Source organism: Hemicordylus capensis, chromosome 3, assembly GCF_027244095.1.
Source record: "Hemicordylus capensis ecotype Gifberg chromosome 3, rHemCap1.1.pri, whole genome shotgun sequence".
Classification (NCBI taxonomy): domain Eukaryota; kingdom Metazoa; phylum Chordata; class Lepidosauria; order Squamata; family Cordylidae; genus Hemicordylus; species Hemicordylus capensis.
In genome coordinates, this window is record NC_069659.1 from 264,331,127 (window position 1) to 264,353,951 (window position 22,825).

Below are 22,825 nucleotides of genomic sequence, written 5' to 3' on the forward strand. Positions count from 1 at the left end.
GTAGACAATACTGAGCTAGATAGACCAATAGTCTGACTCGGTACATGGCAGCTTCCTATGTTCCTAGGTGGCAATGCCAGATTTATTGAGTGAGAAGCAGCTCTTTCTGAAAAACTTTGTTTTTCAATTAACAATTAAACCCAGACTAACTATTTTGAAATAAACAAGTTAAGGACTAGGAATTTGTGGTTAAAATGAACATATTTTTACAGAAGATGGTATACTAAATAATCTAGAGCACATAAATACAGTTGCCACTTGTCTACTGAGGTTTTCCCAATTGCGGGTTTGAGTATCCGCGACTGGAAAATTGTGACTGCCCTCGCCAACTTTGACCTGAGTATCTGTGGTTTGGCAATTTTTTTTTTAAAAAAAGGTTTTTTTGGTCATTTCTGGGGGGTCAGGGGGTGATCTTTGGGGTGATTTTCGGGGGTCTGGAGGTAATTCTTTCAATGTTTACCTTGTCTTTGTTTGCTTCATGACTGCAATTCCCCTAATCCCCTGTTTGCCATTGAAACCAATGGCTTGTCTACTGCGAATTTGCCAGCTGCAAGGGTTTCCAGGAATGGAACCCTTGTGGTTGGTGAGGGACAACTGTATATAAAAATGCTGCTCTTGTGTTTTCATTCTTGTTCTTAAATATATATATTTATATTTAGCATCTAGCTTTCTGTCAGGAAAATTGCAATGCACAACAGTAAATAAACAAGTGGTTGCCTCATATCTTTCAGTAAGTGCCCCAAGACTGATTAAAATGAAAAAAGTAGCATTTATGGAGAGTGGAAATAATCCTGTCTTCCCTCTTAATTTGGATTTTAAATTCCTTGGAAAACTAATTTGTATCTCTTATCTTCCTTTGTAAGGCATAATGTACACTGGTAGAGTTACATAAATAACAATAGAACAAGTTGTAACCTTGCTTGTTGGCCTTTGAAACACCTATATATACCATCAATTTTAAATAGCAGAAACATGCATATTTTCATTACAGGGTTGCTTCAGAAGCTAAAAATGTTTGATATATTAATATTTTTTATCAAATTTACCACCTGCCCTCTTGATCCTTGCCCAACATGGCTTATACTATCGGGCAGGGAGGCTGTTGCAGAGGGCCTGGTAGAGATAATAAATGCTTCTCTGAGGATGCTTCCTTGCCTTAAGGAGGGCAGGATGCTTCCTTGCCTTAAGGGAGGGCAGGATGCTTCCTTGCCTTAAGGAGGCAATCATTAGAGTGCTTCAGAAGAAGCCTGCCTTGGATTCCTCAGAGTTAAGCAATTGCAGGCCTGTCTCCACTTCCATGGCTGGGCAAGGTGATTGAGAAGGTAGTGCCTCCCAGCTCCAGGCAGTCTTGGAGGAAACTGATAATCTAGACCCATTTCAAACTGGCTTTCAGTCAGGCTATGGGGTGGAGACTGCCTTGGTCGGCCTGATGAATGATCTCCAATTGGGAATTGGCAGACGGCGTGTGACTCTGTTGGCCCTTTTGGATCTCTTGGCGGCTTTTGATACTATTGACCATAGCATCCTTCTGGAACATCTGAGGGGATTGTGGGTGGGAGGCTCTGCTTTGCAGTGGTTCCGCTCCTACCTCATGGGCAGATTCCAGATGATGTGTCTTGGAGACGGTTCTCAAAATCTGAACGTTTGTATGGTGTCCCTCAGGGCTCCATATTGACTCCGATGTTGTTTAACATCTACATGAAACTGCTGGGAGAGATCATCAGGAGATATGGTACAGGATGTTATCTATATGCTGATGATGCCCAAATCTATTTATCCCATGTCCATATCATCAGGAGAAGGCATAATAAGAATATGACAAATATTTATATACCACTTTTCAACCAAAGTTCCCAAAGCGGTTTACATACAGAAATTGATTAACTAACTGACTGATGCTCAAAGGGCGCACAGTCTAAAAAAGAAACACTAGCAACAGCCACTGGAGGGATGCTGTGCTGGGGTTAGATAGGGCCAGTTGCTCTCTCCCTGCTAAATAAAGATAACCACCACTTTAAAAAGGTGCCTCTTTGCTCATTTAGCAGGGGTGTAGCATAATCTCCCTAAATGCCTGCCTGGGGGCAGTAAGGGGCTGGATATGGGATAACAAACTGAGGCTGAATCCAGATAAGATGGAGGTACTTATTGTGTGGGGTCGAAACTCGGGAGACTATTTTGATCTGCCAGTTCTAGATGGTGTCACGCTCCCTGGAAGGAACAGGTGCACAGTCTGGGGCTGCTTCTGGATCTGAACCTCTCCCTGGTGTCCCAGGTTTTGGCTGTGGCCTGAGGTGCTTTTTATCAGCTTCGGCTAATACGCTAGCTGCGTCCATTTCTTGAGATGAACAACCTCAAAATGGTGGTACATGTGCTGGTAACCTCTAGACTAGATTACTGCAATGTGTTCTATGTGTCACTGCCTTTGTACGTAGTCTGGAACTGCAGTTGGTCCAGAATGCGGCAACCAGGTTGGTCTCTGGGTCATCTAGGAGAGACCATATTACTCCTGTGTTGAAAGAACTACACTGGCTGCCAATAAATTTCCGGGCAAAATACAAGGTGCTGGTTATTACCTGTAAAGCCCTAAACAGCTTAGGCCCTGAGTATTGATTGATTGATTGATTGATAAATTTATATACCGCCTTTCATTAAAGCAATCCCAAGAGAATATTGGGAATATATAAGAGAATTTCTTCTTCGCCATGGTCCCACCGCCTGTTAAGATCATCTGGAGAGGTTCGTCTGCAGTTGCCGCCAACTTGTCTGGTGGCTAATCGGGAATGGGCCTTCTCTATTGCTGCCCCGGGACTTTGGAATGCGCTCCCTGTTGAAATAAGAGCCTCCCCATATCTGGCAACTTTTAAAAAGCACTGAAGACACATTTATTCACCCAGGCTTTTAATTAGATTTATAGTTTTAATATTTTTTAATATTATGATTTTAATTGTAAACCGCCCAGAGACGGAAGTCTTGGGTGGTATAGAAATATTTTAAATAAATAAATGTATTTGATGGAGAGAGGGTAAAATTAGGTGTTTGGTTTTGAAGGTGTGAACAAGCAATATTGTTTTGTTGGGCAAGAAAATGGTATCTAGTTGTGTGGTGTGTGGCAATATACACTATTTCCCACTTACATACACTTGCACATACCTCACAAAACCCTGTTCACCTTCCTCAGATTAGTATAGTCCAACTGAACGTGGCTTGCATTACTCTAGATTGGCTTCGTGTTAGGGCTTGTATCTTGGAGTTGCTCCTCTCTAAAAATTGGCACTCATGGGGCTTACCCTCCACAGCCCACAATAATTCTGTGAGAGGAAATTAATACAGTGGAGTTGGTTATCCACAGCTTAAGTTAAGAATTCATTGCAGGCTGTTCCTATTCTATTCATAAATAGAATTCATCTCCCAAATTATGTGGTTAATTGGTTCCAATATAACCTCATAAGTGTTTACATGTGGAAATGTGAGTGCCTTAATTGCCAAATATAAAATTGGAAGCCCTTAATCACGGACATGAAGAAATCCATAAAGTAAAGAAAACTTCTGCATTTATTATTAACATTTATTAAAAAACTTGCATCCTGAAGAATACTTAGATCCACATCTCACTTCAAGTGCCTGTCCGTTAGCCAAGCTTGAGAGAACTCGTTATTCTTTTTTGTAACCTGGATGAAAACAAAATGAATTGACTCTATGAATTTGCAGAGACTACTTAGCTAGACATAGTTTAATTGTTAGAAACTTATTTTCTTCTCCATAGTTTGGTAATATTAAAAGGAAAAATTATATCTGTCTTTCATAATGGCAAACATTTATTTTAAATCTCTCTCTCTCTCAATAAGGATAATGGAAACTTGAATAAACTGATGATTAAAAAGTGGTAATTATATTCTCATTTGTACTCTAGGCAGAAAATCCACGTTCTGGTCCTGATTGTGGCTATGGCTCTTTTCATCAGCAGTATTGGTTTGATGGAAAGATAATTGCTGTGGGTGTAATTGATATCCTTCCAAAGTGTGTGTCCTCTGTGTATCTCTACTACGATCCTGACTATTCTTCTTTATCTTTAGGAGTCTATTCTGCATTAAGGTAAGATGTTTCTAAACAAAGAAGTTTTATCTTCTTTATCTTTAGTTTTTAATTGTAAGTTTTGAAAATATAGACTTTAACATGGAATGAGATATGCTAACCCTCAACTTCCTTATTTCCGAGTAAGAAAAATATTTACTTGGTAGGTTATAATACAATTAATGTATGGTTGGCATCTTAAACATTCAAACTTTCTTGCCTTGCTGCACAATTAACCCCTTTATTGGGCCGGGGGTGGGGGAGGCAGCAGTATTCAGTGAATGTAAAGCACATTCCTATGATGTAAAAGAATATGAAATACCATTACTTGCCAGCTCTGACTGGAGAATTTGAACATTGGTCTTGGGTGTCCAAAGTCATCTTTACATTTTTCATCATTATTTCTACTGCCTTTGCGCAGGCATCCAAGCAATAAGCTTTCCCCCACCCCACCCACTGGAATATTGATTACATGCTTATAGCGTTTAGTTGTTCACAGACACAATGCCTTTTCCATCAGGAATGTTACAAATAGTTATATCTTCAATATCATATTACTTAATAAGTTGACATAAGCAATATATTGGAATGCCCAAAGTACTTTTAATTTTTTTTAATAATAAATCATCAACTTTAGGTAGGCTTGGTATGTTTTCATGGGTCAAGATAGTTAAGCCAGCTTGTTAAATCATATGTAAGAAGCAGTGAATATGAACTCCCTCCATGATTAGAAGGCCTGATATGGGGTTACTATTTTTAAAAATGCTGTAGTGAAGGAACTTGATATTATACAAGCTGTTATCAATTTTACTCTGAATTGAAAAAGCCATGTTTGTACTTGGTAGCATTATTGTTGTTTTGTTAAACACTTAAAGGAGTAATGTATGCAGCACAGCATTTTAAAGTGGATGGTCTTTAAAAAATGACTGTCAAATAATCCAAGGTGACCAGGTGATGATGGAGTATGTTGTAATTTAATAGTGTAAAATTAGGAAATGCAACCAAAGAATAAAAGTTTTATGTATACAAAGGTATCTACTTTGGTGACTTTGCCCAGAAGATGAAAACTCACTGGCAAGTTAAAATGCTGCCTAAAGTAATATGGCCAGAAAGAATATTAATTCTACAAAATGGTTGATGCCTGAAATGATGTGCTTGATTTACCCAATAGATTGCAGTTGTTTCACAGTTTCCAGTGGTCCATGCTGAAGGCACAGTAGCAATGCAGTTTCTGATCTTTTTATGACTCAGTTTTAGTTCTTTTTCTTTGGAGGCATTGGATAATGGCACAAAAAAATTGATGCACACTCCCTAGCTAGGGATAGAATATTGGACAGGGGCATGCACACAGGCTTATGAGCATGTGTTTTATGTGGTATACTTTCTAGAATAGTATAGCCATGCATCTCACAATGTTCTGTGGTGTGTGAAATTTGGTTCCACTCTGTGGCATTTTCTAGTCTGGATAAGCTAGACTAACTCATCCAGACTAGCTCATTGTGAATCGACTAGGAGAAAATCTTGTCTAGAATTGAGGTAGCAAACCTGCCAGTTATATGATCTGCTACTTCATACTGTTAATGTGATGCTCTACAGTTGTCCCTTGCCAACTGCGAGGGTTCCGTTCCTGGAAACCCTCATGGTTGGAGAGGCTTAGCAATGCTTGGGAAACAGGGTTAGGGGAATTGTGGTCGGGAAAGACAGAAAAAATAAGGTAAAAAATAGAAAAACTGCCCCCTGACCCTCAAAAATAACCAAAACCCCACCCAAATTTGGAAAAAATATCGCCAAACTGTGGGTACTTGAGTTGCGATTGGCGAGGGTGGACGCAATTTCCCAGTCACAGATACTCAAATTCATGATTAGGAAATCCGTGGTTGGCAAGTGATGACTTTACTGTACTGATGTTTCACCACAAATCAGTGTTATCTCTCTTTCCAATGTAGGGATATGACAATAGTGGTAAAAACTATGTAATCTCCAGTGAATGTTTGGCTTATGTACATTTTGTGTGTTCAGGTGTAAATGGTATTTAGTATTGACTATTCTAGTTCTCTAAGAACTCCGAGCTCTGCTTTCAAGCTGTACCTCACAGGAAGATAGGAAGCGGCCTTATACCAAGTCAGACCATTGGTCCATCTAGCTCAGTATTGTCTATACAGACGGGCAGTGCTTTCTCCAAGGTTGTTGGCAGTAGTCTCTCCCAACCCTATCTTGGAGATGCCAGGGAGTGATCTTGGAACCTTCTGTATGCAAGCATGCAAATGCCCTTCCCAGAGCACCCCTATAAGGGGAATATCTTCCAGTGCCCACACATGTAGTCTCCCATTCATTTGCACCCAGGGTGGACCCTGCTTAGAAAAAGAGACAAGTCATGCTTGCAACCACAAGACCAGCTCTCATTATGTCGGAATAATATAGGTGTGGGTAGGGTTGTATAAAGAGGGTGCAGTGGGTTTTTTTTAATAAAAATGTGTCAGTATGGTACCCAATAAATGGTGTTTCGATATGGGATATCTTCATTCAATCTCTTTGCTTAGCTGTGAATCTCAGTAGGCATTCTTGAGGCAAATGCATTCTCTTAGTCTAGTCTATATGCAGATTTTCTGTATTCTTAAGAATAAAGAATACTCCATAACAGAAAGTACAAATTTGCATGGCAGTATTTCATTGTTCTCTTAAACCAATATGTGAAATTCAGCATTGTTTAATGTTCTGCATCCAACAGCACATAGCACTCCTTAGTTCCTCCCTGCCTTTCCAGCCCTCTATAGCTCTGAAACCTTCCTGTTCCTAGACCTGGTAAAAGCCAGTATCCTAACTAAGCTCCCATGCTCTGTGAGGTGTCCTGGAGCTGCGGACGAGTTCCAGACTAATACAGCACTGGTGTTCATAGGGAGAAGGCTTGACTTTCACAACCTCTCCCTGCCTTCTTGGTTACCCAAAAATATGTGTCTGAGTGTTATGCAACCCTCAGGGACATAGTTTCAACTGACATATAGGACTTACAGGGGAAAAGGGAAGTTCTTGAAATGCTCTCCACACACCCGACACAGATACTCATACTGAGTTAGTTGATCCTGTCAGCAGCACCAGTGCATTTTATGGAGCACTGATCTTCTTTAGGATGCTGGCTAAGGTTTCTTCCCTTCATTCCAACAGCTGCCTTAGGCAGTATGTATTGTCACCTCCCTAATTCTTGTGTGAAGTGTCTCCAGGCTAGGTTGTTTACTTTATTTAATTGTCTAGATCTTTAGTAATTAACCTCTCAGCTGTTGGAATATTTATTATCATTTTGTGACATAATATTTGCTCAGCCAGAAACTCATGTGAGTGGATTTGCAGGTGTTAACAGACTGTACCTTATCTTATTTTAGTATTATTTTCTTTTTTAAAATAGCCACCTACATCAGTACCAATTTTTACCCACCTGCATATATTTATTTTCATTGATTGATTGATTGATTGATTTCATCAGTGCCAATAACTTGGTTGAACTGATTAAATTTAGTCCAGGAAGGGATGAGTAAGGGGAATACTGGTAGCTAGAATAAAAAGAGGGAAAGCTGGCAGTTGCACTTAGACACATGTCACTGGGAGAGTGTTTTCTACAAGTTAGGGAGAAGCAGATCACTCAAAATGAGGCATGTAATGGGCAAACTACAGACGTACAGCTAGTCTGTCTTGCTGTCTCTGAATTGAATGACCAAAAAAAAAAATCATGCATTTTTCTTTCATATAGAATGAGCAGAGAACAAGCAGTCACTAGATATGGAAAATAGCATTTGCATATAGATAGGTATTTGCCTGTAAATTGCTGGAACTCACGGTAAGCTGCTTCCTGAAATCTGTTGGTTTTAAATTTCTCTGCAGTCGGCATATGTACTGTCTTAGTCTGACTGAATACAATGACTGGGCCTGATTGCTGTAGCACGTCAGTTCATGAATATTAACAATGAATCATTTAAAAGGGTGCCTTTTAATCACTTGCACTTTAAATTTCACGTTAGTTCCTTGGCTTGACAAAATGTAAAATTGGCTCTTTAAATAATAAAAAAGGGTTGGTTTTGTTTTGTTGGCTTTTAATATAGAACTGGTAGCCATTTATTATCATTCTTGACTTACATATAAATAATTCCTTTAACCTAGGCCAAAATTTAGTTCCTTGAAATTTTTTTTTTTTTTTTTTTTGCTTTTACTGTAGGAGCTCCTTGCATCTGTGAACATATTAAATAGATATTTTTATCCATGGAGAATTATTGCTTCTTTTACAGGGAAATTGCATTTACTAGGCAACTTCATGAAAAGGCCTCTGACCTAACCTATTACTACATGGGGTTTTATATTCATTCGTGCCCTAAAATGAGATATAAGGTAAGACCATAATTGCGTTATCAGTAAGTCTTCATTCAATATGATGTGTTTGTTTTTATGTGGTTATGATGAACTTGTATATTCTCATTGACTTCCTCCCAGCTTTAACTTTGCCAAAATGGAACTGGCTCCTGAACAGTTTGGTTCCAGAGTAAAATGATTTTGCAGTGCTTTCTGCACAAGATTTACTGATTGAGATCCAGAGAACAGAGCAGTGTGTTAAGTGTCTAAGGGGACCATGGACTTTCATTTCTCAAAGAGCTGTTGCCTGTGCCGTTTTGGAGACAGAGGAGACTTCCAAAAGCAGCTTGTAATGCTGTGTAAGTGTTTGCTAGTCAAACATGGGTATGTTTGGGCCCTTGGGAGTGCCTAAATTATATATGTTTACCTTTCAAAGAAAGTTCTCAGGGCAGCTAACAATAAACAGTAGTATTAATAAAACCATACAAACAAGTACAATAAAAAGAGAAGTCGCACGAAAAACAAATGCAGCAGGATTGAGCAGGAGCCAATAAAACACAGAATGTTAAAGGAAAATAAAAATATTTCCACCTGGCACTAAAATGAATGCAGGCACACCTCACTGAAGGAGGGGCCTTTCATAAATAGGGCTCAATCTTAGAGAAGGTTCATGCTTCAGATGAGGTAAGGACCCAGATCACAATTTCAAAGGCCAGTCTTAATAAAAAGTAATTCTTTGGATCCTTGATTTTATTCAAGGTTACTTAAATCACTCGTTTAGTACATTTAATTTTTAGTGTATTGTGCAATGAGTACGGAGAGTTGTCTATAGCAGTGCTCTTTATTGCAGGGCCAACAAGTCAGTGGCAACTCCCATCAGTGCAAAATGCCATTCCCTGACTAATTGTTAGGCCTGTGGAAAGCTTTAGGCAAATGCGAATATTCTGCACCACCTTCTTAGCATCATGTGAAAACAATAATTTACAAATAATGAAAATAGTTTTATAACCTTAACATTATTACATTTAGTAGAAGAGTGGAAGATCACATACATAAGACAATTGAAAATTAATTAATTACCACTTGAACTATTGATGCTTTCAATTTAATAATTCTGGGCAACTCGTAGCAGAAGTGGTATGTGTAGAGAGCCAGCGTGGTGTAGTGGTTAGAGTGCTGGACTAGGACCGAAGAGACCTGAGTTCAAATCTTCATTCAGCCATGATACTTGCTGAGTGACCCAGACTTATGTGCAAAATCAATTACAGGAAGTCCTTGGCTTAAGACATTCCAAATTAAAACCAACAGTACTTCAGACACTTGTAAATGTCCATCTTGTGACAATTTACAACTATATTTCACTTCACAACACTCATAGCAGGAGGGAAGGCTCTGCTTGATAAGCTGCTGGTGTGTGGCCTAGAGGAAGAAGTGGTGACAATGGTGGCTCAGACTGATATTATCATAGAGACTGGTAATACCGGCGGTAGTTGCTGCTGCTGCATTTAAGGTTGCAGACGGATTGACTGACTTGCCCATTCAAGAGGCTCTAGCTGCTGCTGCTCCCAGTCTACATGCCATTTCCTGCCTGTTGTCCTTCCTTTCCCACATCGCCACTGGGAGGTTCGACTTTTGAAGATGGGGGGGCGGAGGGTGCACTTAACCCTCTCTCTGCTTTCTCCCTGCTGGCGCTCAGTATTTGCAAAGTCCTGTGGGGTGGGAGGTTTACAGCCTTAGTGCAGCAGCAGCCGGGTCTGCCAGTCTCAACAAGGATGCAAACCTGAGCCACTGTCATCACCGCCTTGTACTCTAATCACACATAACCAGACATCTGGTGGAGTGTCTCATCTTGTGGCAAATGTTGTAAAGTCGAAACAAGTTGGCAATTGACCAACATCATAAGTATTGTTAGTCTTAACTCAAACATTGTAAAGTCGAGGACTGCCTTGAGGACGCTAGAAGAAAGAGAAAACTCATTTAGAAGTCTTAGGCCACTATTACAAAAATCACTTCATCAGCAATAGCGATTCATCAAAGTGCAGTAGTTGAGCTTTTGAAAAATTCCAGAAGAATAGTGATTTGGACATCTGAAGCATGCTGTGTAAATGCTAAGCAATAGAAAGTTCTGTTTCTCTTTCAAAACAGTGTTTCAGTGTCCAACCAGGGGAAAGGTTCTGTATAACTCCAAAAGCTTGAAAGAAGAGTCTTGTGGTGCTTTGAAGACTAACACATTTATTGAGGCAAGAGAAACACAAGTTTCGTTTCAAGTCCTCGCCTGCCTTCCTAGCCAAGTGGGAGCAGCTGCAAGCTGGGAGAACCTGGCTTTCTCCAGCATAGGTAGCAGACCCCATCATTTCCTTCCCTTCTCTGGGACACTTAGCTGATGGATATCAAGGACTAGAAAATTCAGGTTAAAACTGCTGCTGGAGAGGCAAGCCAGGTGGGAAATTAGAATGGGTTCTGAACTCTCTTTCAGCCAGGCTTATACATCTTTCCCCATCCACCTGGCTTGCCACCATCCCAATCCGAACACGTGTCCACCTGACAGCCAACAGCCTGCTTTTCTGAGCTGGATGCCTTTCAGGTAGTTGTGGGGTAGTTAAGTGCTTGCTGATTTCTTCCCCCTTTTTGGAAAAGAATAGGCTATGTACAATTAGGGTTGCTAGTGGGACAAAAAAAACAAAACACCAAAGGGCTCGATTGGTATTTGGAAGATCAACAGAGGGCTATATTTTATTTATTTATTTATTTATTTATTTCACACATTTTTATACTGCCCAAAACTTACGTCTCTGGGCGGTTTACAACAAGATAAAAACAACATAAGAACATTAGTTAAAAACAAAAACAAGAAAGTTAAAACAGAACAATTTAAAATTGTTAAAACAGTATTCTAAAGCAACATTAAAAACAATCAAAACAGTATCAATTAAAAGCCTGGGTGAACAGATGCATCTTTAGAGACTTTTTTAAAATTGTCAGATTTTTGGGCTGGGTTTAGGAGAGTAGGAGATGACAGCACACAGTTTTCAGTGAAGCTGTGAGTGGCTTCTTCAGTGGCTGGCCATCACACAAGATACATGTGCGCTATTAACCAAAGGTGCTTGTGAAATGGCTCCAGCTCTAACTTTTGCAAGTGCAAGCATTTAAAATTGTAGAGAGATACCACGCAGGCCCACTTCTCTCATCCACACATCCCATCCTTCTAACCTGTCAGCTGCCATATGCTACAGTCCTTACTTGCATGTCATGGATACACTGTAAAGTGCACATCCACAAATCTGGAAACATTTGTGGTTGGGTGTTTGTGTGTTGGTTTGTTTGTTTAATTAATTAATTTATATACCGCCTGATTCCAAAGGCTCTAGGCGGTTTACAAAAAATGCAATAAAACTAATTATTAAACAATTAAAATTTAAAACATTCAAAGATTACCACAATTTTAAAAAATGAAAGAGCAATTAAAAATGTACAACATTCAGGGATTAGTACAAGCCTGTCTGGAAAAGTGTGTCTTAAGAACTCTTAAAGGCTGGTAAAGATGTTAAGCCAGGAACAGTTGTTTGACATTTGTTGGGCAGGAGGGAGAGGGAAGGTGTGGGCTTTGTGGGTATTTTTCTGTAAAATGATATATGTGCAGATATTACTTGTATAAGAAGTAAAAAAAAAAAAAGAGAGAGAGAGAGACAAATAAAATTTACCAACCAAAAAAAAGGGAATTAATCAATCCCTAAATCATCTGCTTTCTTATGGTTGTTGCCTGAAAGAGCCAACTTCTTCTGTCTTCATTGTAGTACCAGCTGTGGAGAAGAATATAAATATTCATTACATGGTATCTGCAAGAAAAGAAAGTTAACAATGTCTGTGGTATGATCCTTAAACATGTTAGGAAAAGCAGAAAAGCAACTGTGTTGAAGAGCTGGAATCAACTTCTTTTTCAAACACTTTGACTAGATGGTTGAAAGTGTATAAACTTCCACTCTTTGGTACAGTAGTTTTCTTACTGATATTTGGAACAAAGATCATTTTGACATGAAACTGAGAAATTTTGCTTTTTCTGCATATAGATGCACCAAGCACTAGAAGAACCTCAAACTCTATGTTGACTGAGGAAAAGATTGCTGATAATAGTTAATGTCATTGAATTTTTTTCAGAATACGACTTGCTAAACTGAATCCTCATTTTCATGTTCTTTGATCTTAGATTTTTAAAACGTGATAATACTTGAGTGAAGTTATTTATTGGTTTGGCTAAGGAAACTTCCTTCTAGCTCAAACTGAACTTCTCTTCAATTACAGTAGTGTAGTGGTATTTCAGAATATGCTACCAGCTGCTGAGCAAGACAGAATAATTGTCCTGACAAAATGAATTTTTAGTGGTAACCCGGTTTTTCCATCTTCAAATGTGACAGTCATTCCACAAATGTTGCAGATATGTGCTGATCTAGCTTTTGGCATATATTGTTAGTATGAAATACAGTCTTCCTAAACTTGACTTTGCTGGAACTACAAAAATCATTTAAGTTAGTAGGATTTTGGTAAAGAATTAAATAGCTAAAGAGAAATATGTAAAGCCTGAATTTAAACCTGTTAACTCAGTAACTTATTCCAGGAAACTTGAACTTGATACTTGTATCCATACTTTTAGGTACATTCTGAATAGCAGGTATAGTGCCCAAAGCCAGTACTAAGCCTGACAGCAGGATTAAATATTTTGTTGAGGGTTAATTTCTTTTCTCTTTATAACATTTTCTTAATATTTTATAATTGGTGAGAGCATTTAAAGAAATAATAAAGATCCATTTGTGTTTTTAGTAAGATTTTAAGGATGTTAATATTTTTGTAGAATAGACACAGTATGATATAGTTCAAGGCAAAACTAGAAACAGCCCACAATTGGTGGCCTGCAAGTAGGAATATCTTTGGGTGTATTTTTTCTGAGATCTTTGTTACTGCGAAGCATTTCACATGAGGTGCTCTGTAGTTCAAATAGTGTTCTAGACATGAATCTTGTGAAAATAATAGTCTATATGCCAGGTAGTGCTATTGTTGTTTGGCCCAACGTCAGGGCAGATGATCTGTTTGCTCCCATGTTTTGTGGTGTTGTAGTGAACCTTTTGATTTTCTTGTTAACTGTGCCAGATGTATTTATTTTGGTTATGTTGTCTCCAGTGTGTCTCCTGTGGTTGGCCAAGGTGATTGAGAAGGTGGTGGCCTCTTAACTCCAGGCAGTTTTGGATGAAACAGATTATCTAGATGCATTTCAAACTGCCTTTCGGGCAGGTTGTGGGGTGGAGTCTACCTTAGTTGGCCTGATGCATGATCTCCAAAGTGGAATTGACAGAGGGAGTGTGACTGCTGGTCCTTCTGTATCTCTCAGTGGCTTTCAATGCCATCGATCATGGTATCCTTCTGGATCACCTGGGAAGACTAGGCACTGCTTTGCAGTGGTTCTGTTCCTACATCTCGGGCAGATTTCAGAAAGTATTACTTAGAGACTGTTGCTCTATGAAGCAAGAGCTTTTGTATGGTGTCCCTCAAGGCTCCATCTTGTATCCAATGCTTTTAAACATTTACATGGAACGGCTGGGAGAGATAATCAGGGGATTTGGTGCAGGGTGTTATTAGTGTGCTGATGACACCCAAATCTATTTCTCCATGTCAATTTCATCAGGCAATGGTATAACTATCCTAAATGCCTGCCTGGAGACAGTAATGGGCTGGATGAGGGATAACAAACTGAGACTGAATCCAAACAAGACATAGTTGCTCATTGTAGGAAGCTACTGTTTGAGAAAAGGGATAGATCTGCTGGTTCTGAATGGGGTTACACTCCCCTGGAAGGTTTGCAGTTTGGGTACCCAACCCTCTTTCTGATATCTCAAGTGGAGGCAGTCACCAGGAGTGCTTTCTATCAGCTTTGGCTGGTTTGCCAACTGCACCCTTTCCTGGAAGTGAGAGTGACTTTAAGACTGTGATGTACATGCTGGGTCTCCTCCAGCCTTGACTGCTGTGATGCACTCTATGTGGGGCTGCCTTTTATGTAGTTGGGAAACTGTGTACAATTTACAATTGGTGCAGAATGCTGCTGCCAGATTGGTCTCTGGGATGTCCTGAAGATATCATATTACTCTGGCTTTAAAAGAACTACACTGGTTACCAATATGTTGCTGGGCAAAATGCAAAGTGTGGCTGAGGAACTGGGCCAATTTGAGGTGACAAGGGAAGATGTTCTAAACTGTCTTGAAAAACTAAAAATTAACCAGGGCCAGATGGCATCCACCCAAAAGTTCTCAAGGAACTCGAATGTGAAATTGCTGATCTCTTAGCAAAAATGTGTAATCGGTCCCTACAATCAGGTTCTGTACTGGAAAATAGACAACGTAACTCCGATTTTCAAAAAGAGATTCAGTGGGGATCCGGGAAATTACAGACTTAACGAAGCTTAACTTCAGCGCCAGGTAAATTGATGGAAAGCATATTTAAGGACAAAATTATTCAACATTGTTAAAATAGTTAAACATATAGAAGAAAAGGCCTTGCTGAAGGAGAACCAGCATGGCTTCTGCAAGGGCAAGTCTTGCCTCACTACCCTTTTGGAGTTATTTGAGAGTGTCAACAGACATGTGGATAAAGGTGATCCGGTTGACATAGTATACTTGGACTTGCAAAAAGCTTTTGACAGAGTTCGCCACCAAAGGCTCTTGAGTAAACTTAGCAGACATGGGATAAGGGGACAAGTACATGTGTGGATTGCTAACTGGTTGAAGGACAGAAAACAGAGGGTAGGGATAAATTGAGAGTTTTCACAATGGATGGAAATAGGCAGTGGGGTCCCCCAGGGATGGGTCCTAGACCACTGTTCCCTCTGAGGCATGTGCATGTGTGCATGCTCACATGTTTTCTTATGTTGACTCAGTTAATTTTAGATCCCACTCAGGTTGAATTAGGAAGGCCCCACTCTGAATGCAGGTGTGCACACAGTGCCTTGATACTGCCACCCAGAACAAAACTCATTCTGCACAGAGATGAAAAAAATTAGAGGGACCACTATCCTGGACCAGTGCTCTTTAATTTGTTTATAAATGATCTAGAAGTTGGGGTAAGCAGCAAAGTGTAAAGTGATGAATATTGGGACAAAAAACCTCAACTTCACATATATATTGATGGGATCTGAGCTGTCGGTGACTGACCAGGAGAGAGAGCTTGGCTTTGTGCTGGACAGCTCTTTGAAATTGTCGACTCAGTGCATGGCAGCTGTGAAAAAGGCTAATTCCATGCTAGGAATCAATAGGAAGGAGATTGAAAATAAAAATGCTAATATTATTATGCTCTTCTACAAATCTATGGTGTGGCCACATCTGAAGTACAGCGTACAGCTTTGGTCACCGTATCTTAAGAAGAATATTGTAGAACTAGAAAAAGTGCAGACGAGGACAGCCAAGATGATCAGGGGCCTGGGGCACCTTCCTTATAAGTCTAGGCTAACTTAGTTAACCACTGCTGACTAAGTAAAGAGGCATCTTTCAAAGTGGTAATTCTCTTTATATTTAGTAGGGGGAGAGCAACTGGCCCTATCCAACCCCAGCACAGCATCCCTCCAGTGGCTGTTGTTGGTTTCTGCCTTATTCGATTGTGAGCCCTTTGGGGACAGGAGACCATCTTCTTGATGTATTATTTATTTTTCTATGTAAACTGCTTTGAGAACTTTGCTTGACAAGTGGTATATAAATATAGTAGTAGTAGTAGAGGAGAAGAGCTGGTCTTGAGGTAGGAAGCATGACTGTCCCCTTAGCTAAGCAGGGTCTGCCCTGTTTGCATATTAATGGGAGATTTTATGTGTGAGCACTGTAAGATAGTCCTCTTAGGGGATGGAGCCGCTCTGGGAAGAGCAGAAGGTTCTGAGTTCCCTCCCTGGTATCTCCAAGACAGGACTGAGAGAGATTCCTGCCTGCAACCTTGGAGAAGCTGCTGCCAGTCTGTGTAAAAATGATACTGAACTAGATGGACCAATGATCTGACTCGGTATATGGCAGCTGCCTATTTTCCTAGTAGGCTATAGCATCTGGGGCTCTTTACCATGGAAAAGAGGCGACTAAGGGGAAACATGACCGAGGTGTATAAAATTATGCATGGAATGGAGAGGGTTGACAGAGGGAAATTTCTCTCTCTCACTCACAACGCTAGAACCAGGGATCATCCCATTAAACAAAGAAGGTCAGGAAATTTAGGACCGACAAGAGGAAATAGTTGTTCACACAGCGCATAATTAATCTATGGAATTCTTTGTCATGGGATGTGGTGATGGTCACTAGCCTGGGTGGCTTTAAAAGGGGCTTAGACAAATTCATGGAGGACAGGTCTAACAATGGCTACTAGTCTGGTGGCTGTGGACCATCTCCAGCCTCAGAGACACAATTCTCTCAATACCTATTGCAGGGGAGCAACAGCAGGAAAGAGGGCATGAAACTACTAAAGACACATCTCTTCAGCCAAGCGCTTTAGCTGTTTAGCAGTTTTTGTAGATTATTTTAATTTGAACTTTTAATGTGTGTTAATTGTTTTGTAAAAAATCTTGGTTTGTTTTATGGTTATAAACCGCCTAGATACTTTGGTAATGGGCAGTATACAAATATGTTAAATAAATAAACAAACATTGGACAGGCATAAATATGGTAGATCCATAAGGCCTGGGAAAATAAAAAGGTTGTCATTTAGCACATAAAAAATATCAAATTCTGCTGAGCGAACCTTGCAGGAGAAAGAATTCCAGAACTCAGTTTACCTCAATTTCTGTGGCTGCCACACCTGAATATGACTGTGGTCGTTACCCACTTTGCTTCCAATGGTGAGGTAACGCAAAGAAGAACATCTGAAGATGATCTTAATGTGAGGAGGTTCATGTAGGAAAGGGTGGTCCTTAAATTGCCTGGATTGCAAACCACTGTTCCCTCTAACATGGATTCCCAGATGTTGTTCACTACAACTCCCAGCATCCCCAGCTACAATGGCCTTTGGCTGGGGTTTATGGAAGCTGTAGTCAACAAAGATGTTACCTGTTAGAGGGAACACTGTTACAAACCATTTTGGGCTTGAAAGGTTAAAACCAGTACTTGGAAATGGACTGGGAGCCAGCATAATTGTACTATTCACACACATATTGCATCCCTTTGGGATCAGATCATATGGGAGCAACCCTCACATGACTGTATGTTAAAAGGGGCTTCAGCATGCTGATTGCTGTATACTATTAGTAATTTATCTCTTCTTCTGCTGTGACTTGAATAAGCTCTTCCAAGTATTCTGTTTCATGGCAAGGCAAAAAATTAAAATGTTCAAAATTTTTGCAATGAACTAAAAGCCCAAACCATATTCCCATACTTCATATTCCAATATTGTTGTGTCCCTCTGCCTCAAGGTAGGACCAGAGAATTTCAGTCCGTATTCTTTTGGCTCAAAATATTTTGTATGTGAGCATTCTTGCCACCTTTGTTTTGTTCTTCATTAACCTTAAGCTTTATATATGTTTGTCAAAAGATACTCACTTTGTTTTTAAGCTACGTTTCCTTGCCCTGTGGCATTTCCCAGGCTCTCTTGGCATGTACATTTTCATGCAAATTAGTTTCAATTTAGGTTCAGGCTTACTTTGGCCAGCTGTCTGCCTCTCAAAAAGCTTTCCATTGAATTAGCTTTTTTTTTAAAAAAAAGTATACTTTAAAGTGTACAGTAGAACTAATAGTTTTTCACAATGTTAACATCTCAGTATGTTGTTTTAGAGACTATTCTGTGGCATGGCGGTTTGATGGAAACTTCATCCAGATTCACTTAAAAGTCACAGAATATATCATTATTTTAGCCAGCCCTTTTCATTCTCATGATATGGCCTGGTATGAGATGGAGAGAACGGTAGAAAGGATTCCAAGATGTCAGAAAAGAAACAAAAGGCTAATTCATCTGTGATTAATCATTACACTACATACCTCAAATAGGCTGTGGTCATATGCAGAGGAGGCTTTTTTTGGTTGTGCAGTGCTTGAGAACCATTTTTTGTGGTTAGATTTTTGAGGGATTCAGCATCTATTCAGCAGTACTAAAAGCTTGTACTGTAGTAGCCTACAACCCCACATCCGCAAAGTTAAGCATTGGCAGCCTAAATCCCCTGAGTTCTGGCTTTTTCACAGTTCCTTGACTGTGGAATTTTGTTAACCTTTTTCAGTAAATTTGCTTTGCTGCCTAAGCAGAAATGAAAAACCAGGGCAGAGCAAAAACGCAGCGGGACGATGATTAGCCACATTCTCTTGTGAGTCGGCCACTAGAACACTAAAGGGACTGCAAATCTCTTGCCAGCCTTACACATAGGTTTACACATAAGGCAGCTGGCTTTTTTTGCCACATTAATGGGTTCTCTAGCCAGCATGTTTCAGCTGACTTTGGATGACAGTCAGCTGTTCCCTGCAGTACTGATGCTTATTGGCAGAGACAGAACTTGTGATATGGACTGTTCTTGGGCCGACAGGTTTGCTAGTTTTATAGTTATGATGCTTTGAACAAGCCAGAATATTTAAGAACAGGCAACTTGAAGTGGGTAGGAGCTCTAGAAAGAGAATGTGATGTGATATCATTTGTTTTGCACCTAGGGAGGCTCTTTGTCTAGAAGAATGTTACTACTGTGTTAAGACCACAATGGTTGGGTTAAGTTTTGCTCCTGAATCTGTTTGTGTTTAATAATTAATCAAGTGGATATAAAAGCTAGAAGAAACTCTAGAATTTTGAGGACGGGGCAAGGCCAAATTATTAGGGATGTGCACGAATCATTTCAGGAAGCCATGGGGTGTGTGTGTGCGTATGGCAGCCGTAGCTTTAAGAATGAAGCACGCAGGTCCTTACCTGCTCCTCCGCCACACCCCCAGTGTTCCAGTTGTGGCACTGTCCTTCCAAAATACTGTGCATGGTTGCGTTGCAGCAGCATGCACATAGCCACTGAGCATAGATGCATGGACTTGCATGCCTCATTCTTAAAGCTACCACTCCCCCCCACCACCACCTTTGTGGATGCAGCCGCCTGAATCACTTCACTAATGGGGCACTGAAATGATTAGGGCATATCCTCACAAATTATGTGAAGACAATAAAGCCTGATTAGGTAAAAGCACTAATTTTTGACTTTTAATTATATGAAACATGTTTTAGAGAGTATGGGCTGGATCCCACTTACAGAATCTCTTTCCGTGACAGGAGGAATTGTTCTCAGAAGGACCTCTTCAGAGAGCATAGTTCAGTATGTGATCCATTACAATGCTTTAAAAATTGATACTGCATGTGCAAGAGGTTTAGACTTGGGTAATCTGCAGGTAATAGTAATTTATGTTATTTTTTTAAAAAAACTGTTAGATGAAGACAATAATTTGGACGAGGATAGTCTTATGTTCTAGATTAAGCTGCATCATTATGGGTTTCAGATAGATGGAATTGCAAGAATCACAGTCACAGATGTGTTTATCTGGGTTGTGTTTTCTCACCATGTTGTTAGTTATTCATGGCATCTTGCATAATGTGATGACACCTGTTTTCCTTTATCCTGGAAAGGTGAGATTCTGAAAGTTTTGGATCACTGAAGATGAGCTTTGCCTTCTTTAAGAAACTTTGATGTTCATTTTTCCTTCAGGCCAGTTTGATACTGTTGTTTTCTGTCGTGTTCCTAACTTGACCTGTCAGGAATGCAAATATTTATATACCGCTTTTCAACCAAAGTTCCCAAAGCTTTACATACATGCAAATAAATAAATTAGCTCCCTGTCCCCAAAGGACTTACAATCTAAAAAAGAAACATGAGATGGACACCAGCAACAGCCACCGGAGGGATGCTGTGCTGGGGATGAACAGGGCCAATTGCTCTTCTGCTAAATAAAGAGAATCATCACTTTTAAAAGGTGCCTCTTGGGCCAGTTAGCAGGGGCAGAAAGGAGGCAGACTACTTCCACTATGAATGCTAGATTGGGGACCACTCAGAATTACTAGCTGTTTTCCTGCCTTGACAGGAGTTGATCAACTTCAGTGCGTTGTGTGGGCTGACACACAATAGGTTTCAGAACAGTTCGGGAAAGAACATTGCACCCACAACTGTCTAGCATCCATACTAAATAACTCATGAGTGATCCCATTGAAATCCATTGCGGCTTGACTAATTTGCCCTGGGACTATGAGTAATTTAGTATGGATGTCAGCGTCTATTCTACCATTTGTTCCAGTTGACTCTTTTAATGCAGGAGGATCAGGGAAATGTTAAAATGCAGGAGTACCTACATTACTACTTTGTGGCTTCTGTCCAGCCTAACATACCATATAGGCACTGCACTTGCACAGAACCAGTGAAGAAATGAAGGCCAGCAAGTGAAAAGTCACCCTTATCTACATACCACCTTTTAAGCTGGAACTAGCTTTTTCTTCCTCCCAGAGACCACAGAACTACTTACTACCTGTATAGAGGAGGAGGAGGAGGAGGAAAAGGAAAAACCAGCAAGGCAAAGAGTTAATGTTTGGATTTTACTGGAATGTTATGTTATGCTTTTATGATGTCTGTATACCGCCTTGTTGGTTGAAAGTCAATATATAAATGTGAAAAGTAAACAAACTCTGGGAGCATTCCAGAACTCCAGCCAGGGAGTTGACGCTCATTCTCTCTCCAGTTGAGAGAAAGTTGAGTAATGTCCAGTGTGTGCTGTTCTATCCCAGGCCAGATGTAAATAAAACATAACAAAAGCTAGCATGGAAGAAATATGCTTTGTGCTGTTTGTAACCCAGGGAGCTTGAATCAGCAAAGAATTAGAAAGCCATTAACACTGGATTTGTGTATGCGACTTCTGGCATTTCTCAGGCAAACTAGCTTTTTATTCACTATTTTTTTTTCTTTGCTGTCATCTCTGCATAAATAACTGAAGTGGCCATGTGTCTGAAAATGAGGCCTTTGAGTGTTAGGGAATATATTCTTTGAAGCAATGGCATGGTCAAAGTAAACCTTCATTTTATAATATGATGTTTTCTGAACAGTGTAGAGGTGATGTTTAGTAGTACTCTTCCCTTCATTTACAAGCAAAACTTTTTCTTTTCTTTTCTACCTCTGTTCAGTAGGTAGTCACAGCTTTTATTTAGATAAAAGGACACTCATGGTGAATCCTATGCATATTTATTTGGAAGTTAGTTCTGCAGCATTCAGAAGGGTTTGGACCTGTTGTGGGGGAAAAGCATCAGTGCACATACCCCATGTGCCAGCTCAAGCAGCCCCAGGCATACTTAAACTCTGAGACACCAGTAGCCCAAGCAGTTGTGCACTATTCACCAAATCAGAGACAAGAGCTTCTTGTCATAGACTGCAAAACCTGAATGGCTAACCTGCAGGAATGGGGCACTGTAATCAGATGTGGAGGGCTTAGGAGTTACTGCACCTGCTCCAATCTGTTGCATGTGGTGCCAAAGGAGATGCACAGCTGCTGCTGTTGCTCTTTGCAGTTACTAGGTACAGCTAGCTGGTGTTTGGGCTCAGCTTTCTCCTCTGGTGTCAGTTTTGTTAATGCAACTGACTTGTGGATTCCACAGTTACTTTTCTTTAAGTGTGCTTGAACCACATGAAGCTGCCTTATCCTGAGTCAGACCATTGGTCCATCTAGCTCAGAATTATCCACACTGATTGGCAACAGCTTTCCAGGGTTCAGTCAGGGGGTTTCCCAGCGCTATCTGGAGATGCCAGGGATTGAATCTGGCCTGGGGCGTTCTGCATGCAAAGCAGATGTTCTGCCATTGAGTTACAGCCCCTCCCAAGACTGCATTCTTCAGCATTGAAACTTGTTTCTAAGTTTGAAAACTCTTTTTAAAGTGTTTGAAGACCACCTAGGTCTTGCAAGGCATATTCTTGCTGGCACTTCAGTGAAGGACTGGAGGCACTTTTTAACATCACTAACAGCACTGTATGCTATGAAATATGAGGCTCAATCCATCCTACATGAAACTTTTCTGTTTGTATTGAGAAGCGGCATAATCTAGAAAATAGCTATTTTGAAATGAATACATTGTGAAATACAGAGCTGGTTATATATTATAGAAGTTGAAAGAGAACTTTCAAGATTAGAAGCAAAGTTCTCTTTACATGCATTCTCTAGAAAACATCATTGGCTCCGCCGCCCCCATCAGATGTTCAGATCAGATTTCTCACTTCTTCTCAAGTATGTAGGGCAAGGCCCACTATAGTAATCTCATTGTGTCATCTTTGCTACTTCATGAGGTAGATGTGTTAACTGGAGAAATAATTACTTGAATTACTGAAGTGTGTGGCTCAATGTGTACTTGAATCATTCTCTTTCATGTTCAAAACGCTTGATCCACTGCTTCATTTTAGTTGTTTGCACCTTTCTTAAATCATGGCAAC

The 22,825-nt window shown here is 40.1% G+C and overlaps 1 protein-coding gene across 16 annotated transcripts in view; it reads left to right on the plus strand.

Annotated features, from left to right (window-relative positions):
- Positions 1-22,825, plus strand: part of ATE1 (arginyltransferase 1) — a 202,045-nt gene that overhangs the window by 54,044 nt on the left and 125,176 nt on the right. For 13 of the 16 annotated variants that reach the window (XM_053309054.1, XM_053309063.1, XM_053309069.1 and 10 more), the window contains 2 exons: positions 3,911-4,092; positions 8,346-8,445. In XM_053309054.1, coding sequence (XP_053165029.1) covers positions 3,911-4,092; positions 8,346-8,445 — 282 coding nt within the window. The remainder of the gene's footprint in view (positions 1-3,910; positions 4,093-8,345; positions 8,446-22,825) is intronic. The other 3 variants (XM_053309066.1, XM_053309065.1, XM_053309064.1) reach the window with 1 other exon arrangement.